The sequence below is a fragment of the Myotis daubentonii genome, chromosome 11, assembly GCF_963259705.1.
Source record: "Myotis daubentonii chromosome 11, mMyoDau2.1, whole genome shotgun sequence".
Classification (NCBI taxonomy): Eukaryota; Metazoa; Chordata; class Mammalia; order Chiroptera; family Vespertilionidae; genus Myotis; species Myotis daubentonii.
This window is the reverse complement of record NC_081850.1, coordinates 26,703,835-26,728,619: the sequence shown is the minus strand read 5'-3', so window position 1 is coordinate 26,728,619 and position 24,785 is coordinate 26,703,835. Positions and strand designations below refer to the sequence as shown.

Here is a 24,785-nt window from a genome sequence, read left to right as displayed (position 1 = left end):
AAAAAGGTTTAAACTCCATAAACTCCTGTTTGTTCATTTTCAAAAGAATAAAAGTAATATTTTAATAACATTTTGAAAGAATGAGAGGTAATGTATGTACAGTACTTAGGGAAATAATAGATGCTCATTCTTGGTAGCTAATGAAAATACATTCCTTTCAGTGAGAGCACTGATTACCATTAGACTGGGGATAAGACATCAAATGTCTAATCCTCGTTCATTTTTAAGCATGGCTATATGGCTCTCTAAGATTGCTTAGTCAGTGGTCAGCAAACTCATTAGTCAACAGAGCCAAATATCAACAGTACAACGATTGAAATTTCTTTTGAGAGCCAAATTTTCTAAACTTAAACTATATAGGTGGGTACATTGTTATTAACTTAATTAGGGTACTCCTAAGGCTTAGGAAGACCACACTCAAGGGGCCAAAGAGCCGAATATGGCTCACGAGCCACAGTTTGCTGACAATGGATGTAGGTCAATACTGGAAAAGAATGACAAAAGGTTGTCTTCTGATAAGTGAGAAACTATAAGTGAGAAATGAATAAATAATACACATTTCAGGTAGTGCTTCATATTATGAAAAAGACTAAGTCCTAAGAAGCAAGTGATGAATGATGGTATTGGGGATGGAGAGGTCTATTTCAGGTGGGGCACTTAGGCAAGGCCTCTCTGAAGAGGTAACAGTGGACCAGAGACCTGAGTGAAGTGACAGAGTAAGTCATAAAAGACCTGGGAGATGGCAGAGGGAGCAGTAGGCATAAGGCACAGAGGCTGTACTAAGCTTGTTCTTAAGCAAAAGCACAAGAGGGAGGGCAGTGGGAGGATGGACGGAGGTCGTCAGACATAGGAGGGGCCGATCATATAGGCTTCTCTAAGCACTCGGATTTATCCTAAGTGAGTTCAGAAGCCATTGAAGGGTTTTGTTGAGAGCAGTGGTAATCAAGCACCAGCAATAAAAAGCTCTCTCAGGCTGCCGAATGGAGAATAAAACCTTATGTGGAGAGTAAACTCCTGTGTGGTTAAGCATGGACAGTGAGGAGATAAACTAGGTTATTGTCATAGGCAGGTGAGAGATAATGATGCTCAAAGTTAGGCTGTTAGACCAAGTGATGAATGCAGTTTGCATGAAACAAAGAGAAAGAAACAGTAGCTTTTGAAGTATGTCCCCTCCTCTCTCCCCTCTCCTCCCCACCCCCAAGCAATGGGATAAACAGTAATTTCATTCACTGAGATGGGAAAGACTGAGGAAGATGTTTTAAAAATGTGTGACCAATTAGACATCTAAGTGGACTTAGTAAATAGGAAGTTAGATATATAAGTCATATCCTCTGGGGAAAGATTGTTATTAGTTATCAGCAGGATTCGCCAGCTCATGGATGAATTCCATGTGGCCAAATAAGATCTCTCTTGGTAGTGATACCCAAGGTGGTGTTCCCACAATCTCCTAGAAGTGCACAAATCCATTAGGGTCCAGAAAGAAAATATCAGAGCATAGTTTTATATTTATTCTTACACTTAATTAATATGCTGTGATTTGATACTGATGCCCTCGCCTGCCCCCTATCAGTCATTTATGTATCACCCTGCACTCGGGGTGTCCGGGGGTAACTGTGAGGATTATATAACAAAGAGACGTGATGGACAAAGCTTCGTTTTTGTTTCTGTTTTGCTTTCAACATAATATGGCACCTTGTAGTTTACTGATATCTGCACACATAAACATATAGGAATAGGTTACCTAATTTTAAAAATAGCTTTTTACTATGAACATTTTTGGGGGGGATAATTTTAGATATACAGAGAATTTACACAGTTTCCATACACTCTTCACCCATACATGATTTTAGTACCTTTATCAAAACTAAGAAACCCACCTTGGTACAGATCTATTAAATTTAATCAAGAGAGAAAAATGATAATCTACTTCAATCCAGCAAGAAGTCAAACTAAAAAAAAATCAAAGCAAGCAAAAAAAAAAAAAAAAAACAACCTAACTATGTAAATATTATTTTATATGCATTAGGTTTTACAATTAATTTTGCCCCAAATGGATATGAAACCTTAAGATATTGGTTACTGATGGTATAAGACTATTAAAATTAGCAGGGCATTTAAGTAATTTAAAATTAGTGCCAATGGCTTAATCTTTGAACAGAAAGTAGGAAAGAAGCTGGTTAGTGGTCAACTTCTACACCACAGACACAGCAGTGAACCTGTGATACTTTGCCGAAGAGATGGACTCCTGCCCAATGCAGGTGGAAGGTACTCAAGGTCGGCACCCGGAGGACCAATGGCATGTGACTTGGCGCAATTGTATTTGATGCTTTTCTTTTATAGTTATTTTCTTTTATATTTCTAATAGGACGGGAGAGGGAGAGAGAGATTAGAAACATCAATGATGGGAGAGAACCATTGATCGGCTGCTTCCTGCACTCCCCACAGTGGGGATGGAGCCTGTGCCCTGACCAGGAATTGAACCGTAACCTCCTGGTTCATGGATCGATCCTCAATCACTGAGCCATGCCAGCCGGGCAATTTCATGCCTTTTCTAAAACAATTATTCTCTCTAGAAATGGTAAGAATGGCAGCATCTGTTTTCCAGACAAAACACAATCAAAAGCTGCCATCAGGTGCAATTGGCCTAACCTTGTATCACCAAGAAAGAGCAAGTATTCTGATTTCATCCTCTGAAGGTATATGTGTCACCAATAAAAACTCTACAATGGAGACAAACGTTCTCCGGTCTCTCTGATTTGCTGTATTCCAAACGAGTGCCTCTGGCCTTTTGAGCATCACAAGGAAATCAGTGGGGAGGGAATCATGTGCTAACCAAGTACTTAAAGGGCAGAAAAACTCACTGACGTGAGAGAGGATTAGTAAAGGGCGCAGAAGGGCACCGGCCCCTCCCAGTTTGGGTGAGCAGATTTGTGATTAGTTATCAGGCAGAAACCCACAAGCAATTAACAGCTCTGACATCAGGGGACGACGGGCAAATATAAAACCCTCAGCTCTAAGAGCCGTTTGGCGGCGAATCCCCTCAGGAGTTGGAGGTACTGGGGAGAAGCTCCACGGGAAGTGGGTGGACCCCAGCCAAGCCTCCATTAGGTGTGGGGGGGGGGGCGCGACAGATTTTAAAGGATGAAAATTAACTTGCTGGAAACCTGCTCCCAATTCTTCTTGCAGCCCCATGGGTAGATGTAGTTAGTGGTGGCGACCTGCTAATGACTGCTTTTGATAAATGACATCCAGGATAAGTATTTTTATAAACAGAAATTAAGAGGGAAGAAAACTAAATGACTAGGATTGGGGGTGTAATGATGTGTAGGTATTATACATGGCAAACTTTTAAAGGCAAATAACTGTTTTTCTGACTTGGATGGTCATGTGACAGATCTGAAAAGCGTTTTGAAGGTGGGTTGGAAAGGGCTCATGCCACTGATCACATGCCAAAACAACAACAACAAAAAGCCTTGCATAATTCCATTGTGCTTTCTCCTTTTCAGCTTGATTTTTCTCTATGTGCGTCAGTCTCTGCACAAAGGGCCGCAGAACCAGAGCCTCGCTTCCTGCAGAATGGAAGTTCATAAACTCCTCTCTCTAGGATACGTCTTCCTGCCCCTGCTGTTCCCTCGGCGGGCGGGGGCTCAGTTTCCCAGGGAGTGTGCCACCACTGAGGCTTTGAGGAATGGTGTGTGCTGCCCAGACCTGGCCCCCGTGTCCGGGCCTGGGACTGACCCCTGTGGCTCCTCATCAGGGAGGGGCAGGTGTGAGGCAGTGACTGCAGACTCCCGACCCCACGGCCCCCAGTACCCGCATGATGGCCGAGACGACCGGGAGGGCTGGCCCACACGCTTCTTCAACAGGACATGTCACTGCAATGGCAACTTCTCTGGACACAACTGTGGGACTTGCCGTCCTGGGTGGAGAGGAACCGCCTGTGACCAGAGGGTGCTCACAGGTAAGTGGGGGTATGGGTGGATAGCCAGTCCTGCATGAGACCCAAATCATTTGAGCTGGAAGAACCTCTGGAAAAATCATACAACTCAATCCTCTCTCCACGGTTGAGGAAAGAGGCTTGCAAAGATTAAGAAATGTATGTAATTTAAAGGAATGGGCTTGGAGCTCAGGTCATCTGATTAATATTTTCTTCCAAAACATATGTTGAGCCACCACTGTATGCTGGGAACTATGCTAGAGGTTTAGGACTATTCTTTCAGTAACTCCTCAAGGTACTTAAGTTAAGTAGCATAGGTGTGGTCCCAAAAGGACAAATCCACACAGCTGCTACTAGGAAAACCTGGAATTCAGGCTGAGGTCTGTCTACCTCTAATACATGGGCCTCTTCTACTCCCCTTGCTACCCCCCTAATAAATTTTCCACTGTGATGAGCAAGTTTGGCCATTTTAGATGATGAGCCCAGCCGGCAGCCTAAATAGCAATTAATAACAAGGCATGAAATAGTAACAGCCAGCAAAATATGATTGTTTTCTATGTGCCAGACCAAGGGTTGAACAGAATGTGTATTGAGTCTTTATTATGAGCCAGACTCTGGTCTAACTGCTTTTCATGTGTAAACCCTTTAAAATGTACAACTCTGCAAAGATATATTAGCCTAGATAATAAAAGCCTAATATGCAATTGTCCCCTAGACCAGGAGTTAGACCTGGAGTTTGACCAGGGGGCAGGTCAGCCAACCGCCCACGTCCCCTCCTGCCAGCCAGACCCCACCCATGCACGAATTCATGCACTGGGCCTCTAGTGTTTTACATACACTTTGCAGATGAAAATTGAGGCTTAGAGAAATGTGTGGTCATTGAATGAGTCTCTGGTCTTCACCACCACGCTATACCACATCCCTTGTTTTTGCAAGATTTATGACATTAAAAATGTAGAAAATTTTAAGAAAAATGTCAATAGAGAGAAATAAACAGAACACACTCATAAAGTCCACAAGTAAGATGACAGAAAGCTAACAAAATTCTATATTAAATTGGAGAGGGAGGGAGAGAGCAACTGAGGGAGGGACAGAAGGAGGGAGCCGGAGAGATGGGGAGGGAGGGATATATAGTAAGAGGTATTTTTTACAGTATAACATTTTTTAAACATATATGCAAATTATCATTACCGGTAAACAGAGTATGGTGTGTTAGATTATTATGCTCATTCTCTACCCATCCCTACAAGGCAGAGGTTTTCACGTTTGAATTTTGTATCCCTAAAGTCAGGAGAAACCTTCTGGATTTAAGTACAGAAGAAAAGAACTACTTTGTCCGGGCCCTGGATATGGCGAAGCGCACAACTCACCCCCAGTTTGTCATTGCCACCAGGAGGTCAGAAGAAATCTTGGGGCCAGATGGCAACACACCCCAATTCGAGAACATTTCCATTTACAACTACTTTGTGTGGACACACTATTATTCGGTCAAAAAGACTTTCCTTGGGGCAGGCCAGGAAAGCTTTGGCGAAGTGGACTTCTCCCATGAAGGGCCAGCTTTTCTCACGTGGCACAGGTACCACCTGCTGCAGCTGGAGAGAGACATGCAGGTACGCAGGGAACATTTCCATTTTCAGATCCTTTACACCCAGGGCACCTTGTTTGCAAGTCGTTTGATCCACTGTGTTCCAAAGCATGGCATGACAAAGCAATCCCGGATACTGATCTGCCTTAGGCATTCTAAGTTTCTCCCTGTGCTAATTGCTTATTAATTGATCTTGACCACTTGTGAAGTGAAAAGAAAGTAATCTCAATGATAAGGAAGCCAAGTGAGACATTTGTAGGTGAAATGAAAGCACTGGACATGTTCCAGGGCTCTGTAAGTAAAACAATGACTCACATAGTTTGCAATGAAAGAATCTCATTTGATATGCCCTTCTTCTCAAATGTAAGCCCCTCACTGGTTTGGGTGAAGCAAGTGTGTATGAACTTGACAGTCTTTCAAGTCCTAAATACATAACTCTTCATACCAGTGGACAATACTAATGTGGGAATAGGTTTAAATGATGTAAAAAGTTCCTTTCCATTTATATTGTCATATTATCATGGAGCACCATTGTTTTCTGTGCCCCTTACCACTTTGAGGCTTACAGAAGAAATCTATTAAAAACATCCCATCAGTTACATATCATTTTTACTTAAGAGGCATTGGCATAAAGTTAACTTCAACCCAAACAGTTATTTCCTGCTTATTTTTAATATGTTTTTATTGATTTTCAAGAGGGAGGAAAGGAGAAGGGAGAGAGATAGAAACATTAATGATGAGAATCATCAATTGGCTGCTTCCTGCATGCCCCCTACTGGGGATCAAGCCCACAGCCCAGGCATGTGCCCTGACCAGGAATAGAACCCTTATCTCCTGGTTCATGGATCAATGCTCAGCCACTGACCTGGCTTCCTATCTATTTTTAAGCACATAAGCTCAAACCACATTAAATTATCTGTTAACAAAGATACTTTATTATTGTGTCTTCTACTAATTGCTCCTTCTTAAGAAAAGTATTGTAATTTTAAAATAAAATTTTAAATTACTAGATCTAGGAAATCAACAAATTAAACCAGTTTTCTATGTGCAATAACTGTAATGAATCCCTCTCCCTAAGTTAAAATCTAAAAATTAACCTAAAAATATCTGAAGGCAGAAAAGGTGTTTACTTATCTATTTGTAATATCCTTGTGCCCAGCATTATTCCAAGAAAATAAATGGTTAAAAGAGAGAAAAATAATGCACGACGATACAGAATAAGATATTTGTACGAAAGTAGTCTATCCACATGCAGTTCGAGGGTGATTAAATGAATTCATCTGGTACTCTGCACTTCATATTTTATAGCTCTGAATACAAGACATTTAGTAGATTATGCATAGATAAATCTGTCATTTGCAATTGACTCTAGAGCTTCATGCCTTCAAGTCATTTTCCCATGAGCACACCAAAATGAAAGGGCAGATGGAAAGTATCTAAAAGCTTCAAATTTTGCCTGTGTAAACTTCAACCTCTAGGACTACTTACATTTTTAAAACCCAACAGCACAAGGGATCCGACAAATTACAGTCTATATGTAATGCGCCGTGGAAATGCCACATGAATATGCCCAGCTCCCAAATGTCAGTTACTGAACCACAAATGACTCTTAATAATCCCTTGGAAGCTGTCACTAATATCTGTGAACCAGAACAATGGCTTCCAAATGAGGACTCTAAGTCCCTGGAGACCCATAGCTGGCGACGCCTGGGCAAGCTCTCGGCCCTCGATCACACCCTGAGGACCCGGGGATGCTTCCTAGAAAGGTTGGCAGTGAAAAGGCAGTCATGTACCAAATGCATGGAGGCGGAATTAAACCATGGCGATTCCTGCATTTAAGTCGGACACTCTCAATATAACTCCCAGAAGGCCAAAAGGAATGAGAAACAACGGACCATAAATATATCTTTTAAGGAACCTAGGAAAAATGCCCATGTGATCTTGAGTCCAGCATTTTTAAAATCATTGCGGTCAGCCCTAAGTGGAAACCAGATCCCTGTTCTAAAGAGCAGCAGGCACAGAGAAATTCTCTGTTTCCCTTCAGCATGTCCTGATGGTATGAGCTTTGGGCAGGAGCCAGAGTCTTCATAGTTTAGACTCTGAAGCAGAGGTCTCTAAGTAAAACTTCTTTACAGCCCAGGCAGATAAGGTAAGTCTGATAGAGTCTGTGTAGCCTGTGGCCAAAACAGAATCTAATGCCTAAAGTCATTCAAGTTAAAATAAAAAAATAAACAGAAACAAAACAGAACACATTTCGAGGCTGGGTCTGACTCCAGACCAAGAGTTAGCTGTGCTTGAATTACAGAAAGGAAAATGGAAGGAGGTGCAAATGTCAAGGAGTAGAAGTTATTATTGATAACTTGTGGTATAATCAATAGAAATGTAATTACCTATTTAAAAAAGAAAAGGAAGACCCTTTCCCCTGCCCCCTAAAAAAATCAATGGCAGGAACTTCGGAATAATGAGTTGAGTTTAAATCGCTCCTGAGCCTAAAGTGACTCCTTTTGGTAAATGAGCAGCTTTGTTAATAACGTAGTTGAGTCGTCCGGCCCCTCAGACACACTAACTGGCTTTTACGTGGCTGAAATGAACTAATAGAAATAGACTGCCCGGGAGGAAACCCAGCAAAGAGAGGGAATTTTAAACAAAACCAGAGAATGCTAACTGAGTCTCTGTGATCTAGGAAATGCTGCAGAATCCTTCCTTCTCCCTGCCTTACTGGAATTTTGCAACTGGGAAGAACGTCTGTGACATCTGCACCGATGACATGATGGGCTCCAGAAGCAACTTTGATGCCAACCTTATAAGCCCGAACTCTGTCTTTTCTCAATGGCGAGTGGTGTGTGAATCCTTGGAAGATTATGATACCCTAGGAACCCTCTGTAACAGTAAGTTTCAAATGGCGTCTAGGTTCAGAATTCCCTTTGGGGAGAGAGATTAAATGTGCTGCCTGAAGGCCATTCATTCTATTAAGGATGTCAGGCTAAAATCTCTCATTGCAGAGAATCGATGTAGTAAAATCAATTCATGAAACAACTAAGATACTCAAGGCAATCTATAAGGTGCACCAAGAGGAACAGGGTGTCTGTACATTATTACATTTCTTTTCTTGAGCAATCTGGTAAGTGCACTGCTCACTTTCATATTTTGAAAAGGTCTACTTGTATAACTTAATCCTCTTAGCACACTCAGCACTGCTCAGTGATCATGTGTCTGGTGTTGGAATTTCACAGAAAATGTTTCCCTAGGAAATCTGAAGTACACAGAAAGACTTGGAAGTGCCAAAGGAGTAAATAATAATAATAATAATAATAATAATAATAATAATAATAATAATAATATAATAATTATAATAATATATAATAATTACATTATGTTATGATGATGTTAATCTAGTCCAGTGATGGTGAACCTTTTGAGCTCGGCGTGTCAGCATTTTGAAAAACCCTAACTTAACTCTGGTGCCGTGTCACATATAGAAATTTTTTTATATTTGCAACCATAGTAACACAAAGACTTATATTTTTGATATTTATTTTATATATTTAAATGCCATTTAACAAAGAAAAATCAACCAAAAAAATGAGTTTGTGTGTCACCTCTGACACGCGTGTCATAGGTTCGCCATCACTGATCTAGTCAGAGGGTTAAAAATAAAAAGATAATATAGAGAATGCTTAACCAGTTGTCCTAGCATCCTTGTTCCAGGGATCTGAACACCAGCTCTGCCACAGGTCGTTTCTGTTATATGTGGATTTTTAACTGCGCTTTCTGTTCTCTTCCTTGGATCTGTCCCTGTACTGCTAACACAAGGTCTTCATTATTAGTCTCCCTATCCCCCCCTTATTTTTCCTCTTTAGGCATGTCTGGCTATCCTATATAATAAAAGGCTAATTTGCAAATTGACCAAACCACGGAACCACCAGTCACTATGACACACACTGACCACCAGGGGGCAGATGCTCAATGCAGGAGCTGCCCCCTGATGGTCAGTGTGCTCCCACAGGGGAGCACCACTCAGCCTGAAGCTGGGCTCATGGCTGGTGAGCACAGCAGCGGGACCCCTCAGGGAATGTCTGCCTGCTGGGAGGAGCGGGCCTACACTGGCAGGCAGACATCCCCCAAGGGGTCCCGGACTGCAAGACAACACAGGCCTGGCTGAGAAACCCCCCCCCCCCCACACACACACACCCAGTGCACAAATGTCATGCACCAGGCCTCTAGTTTTGAATTAATGTTCTTCCATATAAAAGCTAGAATTATGGAAATTTATTGTATTATTATATTCATAACATTTATTCTGCATATAGTCTTTAAAGCATCAATTATTTAAATTATTTTCTAAACTTAAAGAGAGACTATTCTAAATGGAACAAAGGAATCAGGTAGATTTTCATTATTAGAAGGTTATTTAGCTGTGTTTAGGAATAAGAGAAGTGATATGCATGAAATTTTCTTCCATAGAAACTTAAGAATTAAAATAAATGTTTATTTGTTTGGCATGTTTAATAAGTGGTAGCACTTGAGGTAGGGTGATGAAATGAAGGATCAAGATCTCTTTAGATAGTAAAACATTCATCTCTTTCTGACCAGGCTATTATATATTTTGGCCTGGAAGTTTTCCAGACATTTTCTGATCACCTTCTTGACTGAATAACAAAATACAGCACAAATTAAATGGGTAAATTAAATTATAGCATAGGAGATTATTTTTATCACATTTTTTTTGTTATTTAATATAACTCATAATTCTGACACATAGTTTCTTAAAATACTGAATGTATTTCAGGTGGAACAATTTTTAAGATTACTCCTTGTCTTAGTTCAAGATATAAATGCTTGCCCTAATCGGTTTGGCTCAGTGGATAGAGTGTCAGCCTGAGGACTGAAGGGTCGCAGGTTGAATTCCGGTCAAGGGCATGTACCTTCTGGCTGATGTTTCTAGCTCTCTATCCCTCTCTCTTCCTCTCTGTAAAAAATCAATAAAATATATTTTTTTTAAAAATGCTAAAAATTTTATTAGGCCAGTGAAAGAAATAAAGGAAACAATATTTTATTAAGCACATTGTGCCTGATATGGTATTAAATGCTTTAATATCTTATTTACTAGTCATCATAACAATTCTTTTCTCCTTCTACTTTTTTTCCTGAATGAAATTTCCATTCCTGTGGTTTCACTGATCATCTTTTACAAGATAGTCATACTATACATCTTTATATCAAACTAGAGGCCCGATGCATGAAATTCTTGTGGGGGGATGGGGAGGAGTGGAAGAGGGTGTCCCTCAGCTCGGCCTGCACCCTCTCCAATCTGGGACCCCTCAGGGGATGTCCAACTGCCTCTCACAATCTGGCACCACTGGCTCCTAACCAAACGCCTGCCTGCCTGTCTGATCACCCCTAACCACCTCTGCCTGCCTGCCTGATTGCCTCTAAACATCTCTGCCTTGCCCCACGCCTGGGACCCAGGATTCCCTCCCTCTGGCTGGCTGCAGGCACCCAGGACCCAGGCCAGCTTCCTCCAGGCTGGCCACAGCCGCAGGGATCCGTGGGTGGGTGGCTTCACCCAGGCCACAGCCGCAGGCACCCAGGACCACAGAGCAGGCAGCTTGTCCCTCTCCTGGGCCACAGCCTGGCTGGTCCCCATTCCTCTCTCCCCAGTGTTGAGTGTCTGAGCCTTTAAGGTGTGAAGGCACAGGGGCGTGATGACCATTTGCATATTAGCTCTTTATTATATAGGATTGTCCTTAGACTCTCCACACCTATGGTTTCATATGCTCATTGCACAGTATCTTTCCACTATCCCATTAATACCCCAAACATGTTATGTAAATTAACAGAGTGAATTACTGCCCCTTAGCATTCTTCCTGCCACTAAAATATAGTCTTTGATTTATCAGATGGAAAACATTCTTCTTTCTTCACAATACTTCTCAAAACTACTTTCTCCTTCAGAAATCAGAACTTTCAATTTATTCCTGCATGGAAATTGTACAGGACTCCAATCCATAGGAAGTTACTATGGGAAAGGATGTAAAGTGCAGTATAGGAAATATAGTCTATATATATATATATATATATATATATATATATATATATATATATATAATCACTATGTATGGGGTCAGATGGGTTCTATGCTCAATGGGAAGATCACCTCATAAGTTATATAAATATCTAACCACTATGTTGTACACTTGAAACAAATATAATATTGTCAACTGTAATTAAATTGTTTTAATTTAAAAATAAAAAATAGATGCAATGGCAGAAGTTGTACATGTACAAATTTTAAAGTCACTAGATTAAAATTACATTGGTTTAACTAGTTTCTGCACTATCAAAATCCTGCACTATGAAGCTCCATGAGAGCAAATTTGAATACAGTGTTTTTGAAACCCATGTAACCAAAACTTTTTTCTTGGGATGTAGTGATAGCTCCCTGAATAGTAATCTCCAAAATATCAGCTTAAATTGATGGGTTAGCTAGTACAGTCTGAAAGTTTTTATAATAATGTATACCTAAAAGACACATATACACTTTCCAGTCTCAATATAGTCATGTTTTATTTTTATATTATATAAAGTTATTTTTACATTTATTATATAAAGCTATTTATGATAATTATTATGTTAATTATAAAGCATACTATTAGGATTTCTATGAATGAGGTAAAGTAAAAATGAGTAGATGTTGAAATATTATCTCTCCCACCCAGTAAGTTATTCTCTGTGTCCCCTCTAAGGCATGAGCACTCCTCTCTGGAGACCACTGAAGCAGACAAAAAAAAAATGCTCCTAATCAAAAAGGCTCCTCCCACCCACCTAAGGCCTCTCCCACTTCGTGAATTGAAGATTACTAATTATATATGAAATATAGATTTCAATGTAGAATTTAGGTTTATGAGATTATTTGGACAAAATTCAATTTTCCATGGAATGTTTATTTTAATATATTCTCATGAAAGGAGCATATGTTGATTTTAACAAACACCGGGACCTTCATCTGTTATTGTGATCACCTCTTCTTTCAGATGATTTTACGTATCACTTATCTACTCTTCTCAGAGAAGTTGACATGATAACTTAGATTTTCTCACTTTAATGCCACTGAAAAGCATTTTAAAAACGTCTCTCCTCTACCAAGAAGAACCTATTATTCAGGGTCCATACTATATATACATAAAATGTTAAAGGACAATGATAAGATCTCTAAACATTCTCTGAATGTTTGCAAACCCCATCTTCTTCCCAGGCACTGAGGGGGCGCCAATTAGGAGGAATCCAGCCGGAAACGTGGCCAGACCAATGGTGCAACGTCTTCCTGAGCCACAGGATGTCGCTCAGTGCTTAGAAGTTGGTTTATTTGACACACCTCCTTTTTATTCCAACTCAACGAACAGTTTCCGAAACACAGTGGAAGGCAAGTAAACAAAATTGGTGCTTTGAATTGATTTAGTTATCACAGTAAACTGAAGTACTCACATTCAGATCTCTTTGAAAAAATTTTTAAACGCCATATTGATCCAATCAATTTATCTGAATGGCGCTGCCTATTATGATATAGTCACAATTCTCTGCTCAGAAAAGCACTTCCTCAAATAATAGTGTCAGACCAGTAGTCTCTTTATCTAAATTTTCACCCTAGGATATATTTTTATTGATTTTAGAGAGAGGGGAAGAGAAAGAGAGAGAGAGAGAGAGAGAGAGAGAGAGAGAGAGAGAGAGAGAGAGAGAGAAAGGAAGGAAGAAAAACATCGATGTGAGAGAGCAACATTAATCAGCTGCCTCCTATATGTGCCCTAACCAGGGACCTGCAACCTAGGTATGTGCCCTGACCCAGGAATCAAACCTGCAACTTTTTGCCTTTAGGTGTATAACACCATACTCCAACTAACTGAGCCACCCAGCTAGGGTCCACAAAACTCTCTTAAGCATAAGAGAAGCTCTTGGAAATTATTCGCAGATCTCTTAAATACTTAAAAAGTATTTAAACTCAAATTTCTGGTAGGTGGCTGGCCAATATATGTATAACTATATCAAATTCTAGTTAAGACAAATAATATTGAACATTTCAGAGGTTATTACTTTTTTTAAAAAAAAATTTGAAAATCTGAACAATTTCATTCACATTCTATAAAGCCTGGTTTTGGCACATGTTTATTTAGGTCTGTATTACTCTGTACCTTTTTTGTAAGGTCTATAAAAATTCAATCTAACATATAGTGACATTTAGTTTTATTTTCCTTAGTTAATTCAAAGTATTTTAAAACTGAGGAAACTGAGGTCCAAACAAGTGAAATTAATTTCCCAAGATATTCAGCTAGCAAGTAACAGCACAGATTCAAACCCAAACTCTCTAAGTTCAGTGTCTCTATTCAATAAATTTTGAAATCTCTAAATCATGCCTGATATATACAGGGAGGGGCAAAAGTAGGTTTACAGTTGTGAGTAAGCAAAAGAATTTATTCTTATATTATTTATTATTTGTATTATTTTCCATATGAAAAACTGTAAACCTACTTTTTCCCAACCCTGTATTTAATGTTTTAAAAGATAGAAAAACTTTTAACTTTATTATAAACTTGCTATTGTTCAATATCACCTTAAATATAACATTGCCCATGTTAGACACACACAGGCACACACACACAAATGGGCACTGATCTCTCTATCCTCATGATTTAAGATATTTGATGTGTAAATCTGATAATTATTTTCAACTCTCTCTCCTTTTATTATCAAAACTAGAGGCCCGGTGCACAAAAATTTGTGCACTCGGGGGGCAGGGGGGTCCCTCAGCCCGGCCTGTGCCCCCTCACAGTCTGGAACCCCTCGGGAGATAACGACCTGCTGGCTTAGGCCTGCTCCTGGGTGGCAGAGGGCAGGCCCAATCCCTAGGTGCAGCCCCTGGTCGGGCTCAGAGCAGGGCCCATTAGGGAGTTGGGGCGCCGCGCCCTGTCATGCACAGAGCAGGTTTGAGAGGTTGCAATGCCACCCTAAGTCACGCTCAGGGTAGGGCCGATTGGGGGGTTGGGGCACCGCCCCCTGTCACACTCAAGGCAGGGTCGATGGGGAGGTTGCAGCGCCACCCCCTGTCACGCACAGAACAGGGCCAATCAGGGGGTTGGGCAGCGCGCACAGAGCAGGGCCCATCAGGGGGTTGGGGAGCTCCCCCGTGTCACTCACAGAGTAGGGCCGATAGGGGAGTTGGGGCACCGCCCCCTGTCACACACAGAGCAGGGCGGATCAGGGGGTTGGGGCACTGCCACTGTCACACTCAGGGAAGGGCCAATGGGGAGGTTATGGCTCTACCCCATCATACACAGAGCAGGGCCCATGGGGTGAGGGTTGGGGCGCCGCCACTCTCACACTCAGGGCAGGGCCGATGGGGAGGTTATGGCTCTACCCCGTCACACACAGAGCAGGGCCAATCAGGGGGTTGGGGCGCTGCTCCCTGTCACACACAGAGCAGGGCTGATCAGGGGGTTGGGGCGCCGCACCCTGTCACACACAGAGCCGCAGGGTGATCAGGGGGTTGGGGAGCTCCCCCCTATCAGGCACAGAGCAGGGCTGATCAGGGGGTTGGGGTGCCTTCCCCGTCACGAACAGAGCAGGGCGGATAGGGAGGTTGTGGCCCCGCCCCCTGTCACACACAGAGCCGCAGGGCGATCAGGGGGTTTGGGCGCTGCCCCCTGTCACACTGATCCCGGTGCGGTGCCGGGAGGCCCCTTGGCTCCGCTGATCCCGGTGCTGGGAGGCATATTACCCTTTTACTATATAGAATAGAGGCCTGGTGCACGGGTGGGGCTGGCTGGTTCGCCCTGAAGGGTGTCCTGGATCAGGGTGGGGGTCCCCACTGGGGTGACTGGCCAGTCTGGGTGAGGGAATGATGCCTATTTGCAGCTGGTCACACACCCTTTAGGGTGGGGGTCCCCACTGGGCTGCCTGGCCAGTCTGGGTGAGGGGCTGAGGGCTGTTTTCAGGCTGGTGGGTGACTGAAGCTCCCAATCGCTCCTTTTTTTCTTTTTTTTTTTTAATTCTGGGCCAGCGTTAGCTTTGAGGCTTGGCTCCAGCTCTTAGGCCTCCACTACTGAAAGCAGGTTTCTGGCCTTTGTTTACCTTCTGTATTTGAAACAATGTTGCGATCCTGCTGGCTGAAGCCCTACGGACTAAAGCCAGTTTCTGGGGTTTTGTTTAGCTTCTATATTTGTAACATAGTTGCTTAGAGTTGCAGCTCAGAGGCCGGCAGCGGCAGGGGGGGAACGTTGGAGTCCTCTGTCACTGAAGCAAGCAAGCCTCATGTTCGCTTTAAGCTGCCTGGCTGCCGGCCGCCATCTTGGCTGGCAGTTAATTTGCATATTGCCCTGATTAGCCAATGGGAAGGTTAGCGGTCATATGCTAATTACCATGTTTCTCTTTTATTAGATAGGATTATATGCCATTCTGCTCTCTTTATGTTGATTTTGATAACTATATGTGAATCACTTATTTGGAGATAATTCAATAAATTAACACTATTAATTTGACTAAACATATATATAAAAAATGAGGTTATAAGTACTGATTTATAAACAAGAGGCCTGATGCATGAATTCGTGCACAGGTGGGGTTCAGCCGGCCTGCCCCAATGGGGGCCCATTGGGCCAGGCCAGCAGGGGGGATGGGGCCATGGGTGGTTGGCCGGCCACAGCTCCTCCCCTGATCAGGGTGTTGGGGGCCTATCTGGGGCTGGGCTGGCCCTGGAGGGTGCTGATCAGGGCCTGGATCAGGCTGGTTGGCTGCCGCAGTGCACGTCATAGTCACAGGTCATTCCGGTCGTTCTGGTTGTTCCCTTGTTCTGGTTGCTGGGCTTTTATATATACAGATGTGCAGATTATATCTTATTGATGCCTAATTAAGTACAACATATACTAATTTCTTTTTTTCCTGTTTTTTAAGTATCTTTATGGTTGAAAGTATTACAGATATCCCCTTTTATATCCCCCCCATTTACCCCCTCCACCCAACATGTGCCCCTCCCAGGCCTTCACCACTCTATTGTCAGTGTCCATGGGCTATGCACATATGCATATAAGTTCCTCAGTTAGACTGATTTCTTGACAGAATTTATAAAAAGACTAGTGCTAGCCACATGCCATGTACACTGCAATCATTAAACGTTTGAATCAAGAAATAATGGAACAGATGTATGAACATGAATAAATAAATGAGTGTAATTACAAAGTAAGTTAATGCATTTTAAATTTGAATTTTGTTTTATAATATACTAGGGGCCCGGTGCACGAAATTCGTGCACTGGGTGTGTGTGGGGAGGGGAGTGTCCCTCAGCCCAGCCTGCCCCCTCTCACATACTGGGAGCCCTCAGGCATTGACCTCCATCACCCTCCAATCGCAGGATCGGCCCCTTGCCCAGGCCTGACGCCTCGGCCACAGGCGTAGACCCCCATCACCCTCCAATCGCCTGATCGGCCCCTTGCCCAGGCCTGATGCCTCCGCCAGAGGCATAGACCCCCATCACCCTCCAATCGCAGGATCGGCCCCTTGCCCAGGCCTGATGCCTTGGCCAGAGGCGTAGACCCCCATCACCCTCCAATCGCCTGATCGGCCCCTTGCCCAGGCCTGACGCCTCCGCCAGAGGCATAGACCCCCATCACCCTCCAATCGCAGGATCGGCCTCTTGCCCAGGCCTGACGCCTCTGCCAGAGGTGTCAGGCCTGGACAGGGGACTCCCATCTCCCTCCGATCACTGGCTCTGGCCCCCGCCCAGGCCTGAGGCCTCTGGCCCAGGAATCATGCCTGGGCAGGGGACCCCCATCTCCCTCTGATCGCTTGCTCCACTCCCCACCCAAGCCTGACGCCTCTGACCCAGGCTTCAGGCCTGGGCAAGGGGACCATCATATCCCCCAAATCCCCGGCTCTGCCCCCCACCCAGGACTGATGCCTCGGCCAGAGGAGTTGACCCTCATCACCCTCCGATCACCAATCACCGGATCGGCCCCTTGACCAGGCCTGAGGCCTCCGGCAGAGGTGTCAGGCCTGGGCAGGGGACCCCCAGCTCCCTGCGGTTGCAGGCTCCGCCCCTGCCCAGGCCTAATGCCTCTGGCCTAGGTGTCCGGCCCGGGCAGCGGGGACCTGCAGCTTCAGCAGCCCTGCGATCGTGGGCTCCGCTTTAGGCCCAGGCAAGGGACCCCTAGCTCCCGGGACTGCCAGTTTCGACCGTGCCCAGCTCCCATCGCTGGCTCCACCCCTACTTCCTGCTATCACTGGCCAGGGCGGAAAAGGCGCCTGATTCTCTAATCATGGCTGGGGGGCAGGGCAAAGGCGGCCCCAGGGCCGCCTTTGCCCTGCCCCCCAGCTCTTAGCTCCCCTCTGGGTTTCCGATCACTGTCAGTGGCAGGGGGCTTCTTCCTGCTTTCCCTTTCACCTCCCTGCATTGTGCCTACATATGCAAATCAACCGCCATCTTGGTTGGCAGTTAATTTGCATATAGCCCTGATTAGCCAATGAAAAGGGTATCGTCGTATGCCAATTACCATTTTTCTCTTTTATTAGATAGGATAACCTCTCCCTGATCTCCCACCTCTGGTCCTTCAAGCCAGACAGAAGACACACATATAACTCCATCCCACATCACAGACACTCTGTTTTTGTTTGTGATCTATTCTCAATATCACCATATAACATGAGAATATATATTGGGAATATATAAATTATATTATACTAGAGGTGCAGTGCATGTATCTGCACCAGTGCAGTCCCTCAGCCTGGCCTGTGCCCTCTTGCAATCTGGGACCCCTCGGGGGATGTCAGACTGCTGTTTTCGGCCTGATCCCTGCAGGCCAGGCTGAGGGACCCCACCAGTGCATGAATCTATGCACTGGGCCTCTAGTATGCATATACGATCTTTGGTTCATCTCTTCCCGCCCTCTCCCCTTCCCTCTGAGATTCATCAGTCTGTTCCATGTTTCCATGCCTATGCATTAAGCATCTGCCCCCTTGTGGCCAGTGAACATCATAGCCACTGGTTGAACAAATGGTCGAATGTTGGACGGTCACTTAGACTTTTATATATATAGATAATATATATGTTTATTATATACAAAATGGATATATATGTGGAAATATGTATATGGAATAGAGGTCATTATCAAAAGTTCTATAAATATTTTGAGGGCAGGCTCTCCAGATGTTTTTAAAACTAATACAGAAGTGTTAAGAAAGCTCTGAGAAATTGTAACTTCACCACAAAAATAAGGTTCCAAAAATAAATATGCTGACAGTCATTCAAAGGGAATAACATAGGAAACGAAAGTAACATCTGGCAATTTAAGTTCCAGGACAATCAGAATGGTCTCCCAATTGTGTCAGCAGTTTTCAGTAGAAGCTAGAGATTTCCACTGTCACATGGAACAATGTTTGCCTTGTGGAAATAGAGTATTCTGTGTATTTTGATTGCTATCCTTTGCAGGTCATTATTTTTAACCTGGAGGCTACATTTAGAATACCATGCCACTAGTTTAAAACCAACCTAGTTCTGGATATAGCAAACAAATGTCGCTAACCAAAGGTACAGAGAAATAATGCTATTATGTTAAGGTAAAAACTGTCCTGGCAAGCTTAGGAAAAACTGTTGCTCAGTGTAATCACTGCTGTTGACTTGACAAGTAGAATATTTATAATGATTTTTACTATTCTCATTCTATTTTTATATCTAGGTTACAGTGATCCCATGGGAAGGTATGATCCTGCTGTTCGAAGCCTTCACAATTTGGCTCATCTATTCCTGAATGGAACGGGGGGACAAACCCATTTATCTCCAAATGATCCTATTTTTGTCCTCCTTCATGCTTTCACTGATGCAATCTTTGATGAATGGCTGAGGAGATATAATGCTGGTGAGACATTTTTATATGCTTTTCGCAGGCTCAGCAAAAAAAGATTGTTCGGATAGCATAGTTATCACTTCAGGCTAAGCACTTGACACACATGAACTACATTTCAAAATAAGGCGAAAAAAGCTCTATTACCTAGCCATTTCCAAATACTCCAAACCACTTTGACAAGGCAGACAAGAAGTCTCTGAGAATTGCTATAGTAAGATGATATTTCCTAGCATTCAATAGAACCAAGCAGTTAATCCCTTCTCATTTTTACTGTTTCCCAAATTTTTCTTCCTCATATCTTCCAATGAACATTCTCATTGCTTTTTAATATAGACAGGACATTCTTACCGAGCTCTTCTTTGATACTCCAAGAGAGAAAAAATATTACATTCATAATCCATAGTTTTGATTTTATTACTTTATGAACTCTCACAAATGGAAATTTTGCTCAACTTGAAAAGATGATGTTGGTTTTTATATCACACCATAGAAAATCTCTTTTTAAGTTCATTTTAAGAGATTCTTAAACTCTTATTTACAAGGTCACTTTCTCTTTGTTTCTACTCAGCTGAGAGACTTACATTACTTTTTCTTTTATTTAATTCTTTCACATTACTTTTCAATGTTGTTCCTCTGATTAAAACATCATAAATTTTTATATTTTAAAAGTGTCCTAAATGTTGACTTCTGTGCCTTTATTTCATCATGCATATAAACATAATATTTGAGATTAACTACCTATTCATTTACCCACCCAATTCAGCCAGTCCCTTATTTTCTTGTATGTGTTTGTGTGTGTACAGTAGAAGTTCTTAATTCAACCTGATTAAGACCATTAATTGATGAGTTGATCAAAATAGCATGTTCCATTATTTTTAACCTGGAAGCTACATTTGGAACGCCATGCCACTAGCTTAAAACCTAATTCCGGATATAGCAAATAAATATCGCTAACCATAGGTGCAGAGAAACAACGCCATTATATGAAGGGAAAAACTGTCCTGTCAAGCTTAGGAAAAATTGTTGCTCAGTATAATCACTGCTGTTGACTTGACAAGTGAAATATTTTTAATGATTTTTACTATTCATCAAAAAATCATTTAACAAGTGGATAACTTACATACAAATATTGGTTCATTTATCAGTCTGCTATGAATTCACTGATTGTAGTTCCACCTCATTTTCATGCGTATTTATGTACATACATATGACTATAATGCATTATCTATAATAAAGAGAGATGGGGAGCCATCAGAGGGTCTTGCATAGAAAGGTTACATTATAACCCAATTGCTATGGTTTGTTATTTTTACTATTATTTCTCCATTCATTTTATGTGGATATAACTTAATCACACAGCTGAAGCTGACATGGGTAAGGCTGATCAAGTGAAGGTGAAATGGGAAGTTTACAAATCCAACTTATTCATTTGAATAAATAATTTCCAGCAATACACCAACATATCAGTTCCTTGAAGACAGGAATTTTGTCTGTTTTGTCCAAAGCTATAGCACCATGCCCAGACCAGGAGCTCAACAGATGTTACTAGATAAATACTTACGCGTAAAAAATATAAACACTACCTGCCATTTCTAGAATCAATTGTTCTTCAAACTAGATTCTAAAATTCTCTTCTGTGCTTCGTGGAAACACACAGACTGTCCAGGTAACGGACGTCTTACAAACACCATCTGACACTTCACTAGCGTTCTCACACATCCCAGCTCTTCTCAACATATTCCCACGCAGGTAGTGCCCACGCCCACTTGCAACTCTGGTTTTGTAACATTCCATCTGGTAATTAATTGTACCAACATATAGAACAGCAACAACAACAAACAACAACTTTTGCCACAAAGGACATTTCAGTACCTTTATCCCTTAGGGCAAAAACTCACCGATGATATAAATACCTGCAACTTGTATTTAAATAGAACAGTCCCTCTTTATCTACAGGGGAAATGTTCCAAGAACCCCAGTGGCGGCCTGAAACTGTGGATAGTAGTGAACCCTAGAACTGCATGCACTATGCTTTTTCCTATAGGTACATGCCCATGGTAAAGTTTAATGTATAAATTACACACAGTATAGAGTCACAATAATAACTAGCAGTAATATAGAATTATAACAATATATTTTAATAAAAGCTATATGAATGGCTTTGGGGCAGTTACCTGAACACAAGCGCTGCAATAGCACAACGCTGATTGGTCACTGAGAGGCAGCTAAGTGACTAAGGAGCTGGTAGTGGATATGCTGAGTGGATATGCTAGGCAAAGGGATAATGCACTTGGTGGACAGGACAGAGCAGGAGGGTCAAGATTTCATCACGCTACTCAGAACTGAGCACACTTCAAAACTTACAAATTTTTTATTTCTGAAAATTTCCATGTAATATTTTCAGACCACAGTTGACTGTGGGTAACTGAACCGTGGACAACAAAACCATGGGTCAGAGGAGACTACTTTAGAAAAAGGAGAGGTAGCAGGAAGCAAACAGGGTTCCAAGACCATGATTCGAAATCTTAAGTGTTTTTTGTTAACAGAGTAAAACCTGAGGAACGAGTTAATATTTATTTCTCTAAAAGTAAACAGAAAAAAAGAAAATATACTAAAGAGAAACATTCACAGTCAAGGAGAAACCTCCATTAGAAACTATCTCTCAAATTTAAATCATAGATGATGTTACAGCGAACTATATAGACCCATCTTTTCTTTACCTTTGAAAAAATAAGTTTAATTAATTTTATTCAAATTTGTTTCTGTAATTTAAAAGTGAAACAATTAATGAGCATTAAAGATGACAAAATACTAAAACACCAGCTTGTGAACTCTCTTTTTCTCTCGGATAATACATTAATTAGTGCTGTACTCAGGCATTTGAAATCTGCTTAATGCAATTTCCTGTTCTGCTGTAGAACTTATGTCTTTATTCACTGTAAAATACGAAAGAATGTTTTTAATGTTATGCTTGAATATTTCAGAACACCTTCAGAATATAACTATATACTAATATTAATATGGTGTTTCTGGCGTATTTTAGATATATCCACATTTCCGTTGGAAAATGCCCCTATTGGACATAATAGACAATACAACATGGTGCCATTCTGGCCTCCAGTGACCAACACTGAAATGTTTGTCACTGCTCCAGATAACCTGGGGTATACTTATGAAGTGCAATGGCCAGGTGAGTATTAAAAATGTATTTTCACTGTGGAAATTTTCAAAAGCAATATGTTACCTTTAAAGATAAACTAATCACAGGATTCTTGAGGCTGACATTTCCCACTTGCATTTAGAAACGTTCATTTAGATCTTCATTTGGGGATAAAGAGAGTGAACTTCACATTCGTTGCCAGCCCACTCTGACCTGGTATTGGGCTGATTATATAGCGCACTATCTCATTTAGTCCTTGCAGCCCTCTGTGATAGTGTCACCATCCTGATTTTCCAAATACGGAAGACACGGTGTAGCGCGGGTAACTGTCAAAGGTCACATGCTTGGTGAGCAGAGAAAATGAGTTTTGAGCTTAGCCCCCTACTTTTCCTACAATATAATGTGCCTCCGTTTATCCTTTAATTTTTTTAAAAAAATGGCATGAGGTACTCTGAGCTGTCCTTTCAGAGATTTTGAAATGCAAAACTTTCTTGTTTTATTTTGAATTTATTTTTCAAGAAAATAGAATACAGTGGAAGAGCACAGGGCTTGGATTCTGAAAGACCTGTACTCCAAAACCAAGTCTATTATCTACTAATTAAATGACCTTGGGCAAGTGACATATACTCTGAGCCATTATTTCCTCATGTTTAGAATGAAAATACCTGTCCTAATGGAATCTACTCATTATGAGAAATTAGAAAGTGCCTCCAAGATGACAAGTGCTATACTAGACAATGTAGCCAATAAACTTAAGTATGAGGGTTTCAGTAAAGTGCCTAAATTTAGCATCCAATTTTTGATGGCAACTATTAGCAGATTTATATTTTGCTCTTGCTTTACTTTTCACATAGGTCAGAGTTTCCATATTTCTGAGATTATTACCATAGCAGTGGTCGCTGCTTTATTGCTGGTTGCAGTCATTTTTGTGGGCGCTTCTTGTCTGATTCGTGCCAGAAGCAACATGGATGAAGCCAATCAGCCTCTCCTCACTGACCAGTATCGACACTATGCTGAAGAATATGAAAAAATCCCGAACCCTAGTCAATCTATGGTCTAACTATAGAAGACCTATTGTCTTACACCCTAGTCTTACAAAAGCCCTGGCTGAAAAATAATAGATTGAGTTACTAACTGTATTTTCTTTCACTCTGTTCCTTTCTCCCTATGCACGCACATGTTGGAATTAAAGCTCCAGAAATCACTTTCCATAGCTGGGAAGAGTCACAACATTTTCCTTTTTATTTCAAACAGTAGGTTGCACCCACTCCATGATGTTTAAGCAGAAAGTGTCAAGATTTTTGACATGTCTTAAAGGTCAATTATATGACAATGTAAATAAGCTGCTTTTACTTTGTTTAAAAATCATAAAGAAAAATCATGATTGATTGAAAATTCCTGATTAAAATACATGAGTAGTCATTTCTACAGTATTAAGATGTAAATATATTTCCATTCATTGACACTGACCAACAGATGTAAAGGAAGCCACATCTATTAGTTAAAATAATTTACGTGGAGTTATAAATGGGACTCCAATTAACTTCTTCAAAATGGTCTTCCCCTTTGGGTACCAGCATATTTAGTGTAAGGTTCAAGACCAAAACAAATCACAATCTTTGTCACACTTTAGAGAGATAAAAGCTTCACCTTGTTTAAGAGATAATTGATATTGCCTGTCTCCTACCTCTCAATTTGCTGAAAAAGGAACTACCCATCCATGCATTTCACCTCCCGATTCCTCTTCTAATAGCTGAGATCCACAGGGGGGCATAGAGGTGAAGAACCTGCATCACAGTGCTCTACAAATAGCATTCAGTTAGTTGTGTTTCATTCAAATAGCTTCCCCTTATCACTTGTCAGACTTTTCTGTGTTTTCAAATAAAATATTTCATTGGTCCTCTGTATTTTTATCTTTGCAATTTTTTTTTTAATTTTATAAAATTGAGAGAGAAAAAAAAGCATTGATCTGATGCCAGAACCGGTTTGGCTCAGTGGATAGAGCGTCGGCCTGCGGACTCAAGGGTCTCGGGTTCGATTCCGGTCAAGGGCATGTACCTTGGTTGCGGGCACATCCCCAGTGGGGGGCGTGCAGGAGGCGGCTGATCAGTGTTTCTCTCTTATCGATGCTTCTAACTTTCTGTCCCTCTACCTTCCTCTCTGTAGAAAATCAATAAAACATATTTAAAACAAACAAACAAAAAAACCCCACATTGA

The 24,785-nt window shown here is 41.7% G+C and overlaps 1 protein-coding gene across 3 annotated transcripts; it reads left to right on the top strand.

The window, feature by feature from the left end:
- The first annotated feature begins 2,884 nt into the window (after window positions 1–2,884).
- Window positions 2,885–24,475, top strand: TYRP1 (tyrosinase related protein 1). 3 transcript variants are annotated; one of them, XM_059656667.1, is made up of 8 exons: window positions 2,885–3,053; window positions 3,507–3,961; window positions 5,225–5,547; window positions 8,206–8,410; window positions 12,778–12,945; window positions 19,241–19,420; window positions 22,452–22,598; window positions 23,423–24,475. In XM_059656667.1, the coding sequence occupies exons 2-8, from the start codon at window positions 3,577–3,579 to the stop codon at window positions 23,626–23,628; spliced, it is 1,614 nt and encodes a 537-aa protein (XP_059512650.1). In that variant the 5' UTR covers window positions 2,885–3,053; window positions 3,507–3,576; the 3' UTR covers window positions 23,629–24,475. The 3 variants fall into 3 exon arrangements, with proteins under 3 accessions (XP_059512650.1, XP_059512652.1, XP_059512651.1); XM_059656669.1 differs by lacking the exon at window positions 2,885–3,053 and adding an exon at window positions 3,241–3,257; XM_059656668.1 differs by lacking the exon at window positions 2,885–3,053 and adding an exon at window positions 3,283–3,414.
- Window positions 24,476–24,785: the final 310 nt, after the last annotated feature.

Excerpts from the sequence above, each read along its gene's own strand:
- TYRP1 (XM_059656667.1), top strand. The coding sequence starts at position 3,577 with ATGGAAGTTCATAAACTCCTCTCTCTAGGATACGTCTTCCTGCCCCTG. Across the intron at positions 5,548-8,205 it reads AGCTGGAGAGAGACATGCAG|GAAATGCTGCAGAATCCTTC; the intron begins GTACGCAGGGAA and ends TCTGTGATCTAG. Across the intron at positions 8,411-12,777 it reads CCTAGGAACCCTCTGTAACA|GCACTGAGGGGGCGCCAATT; the intron begins GTAAGTTTCAAA and ends TCTTCTTCCCAG.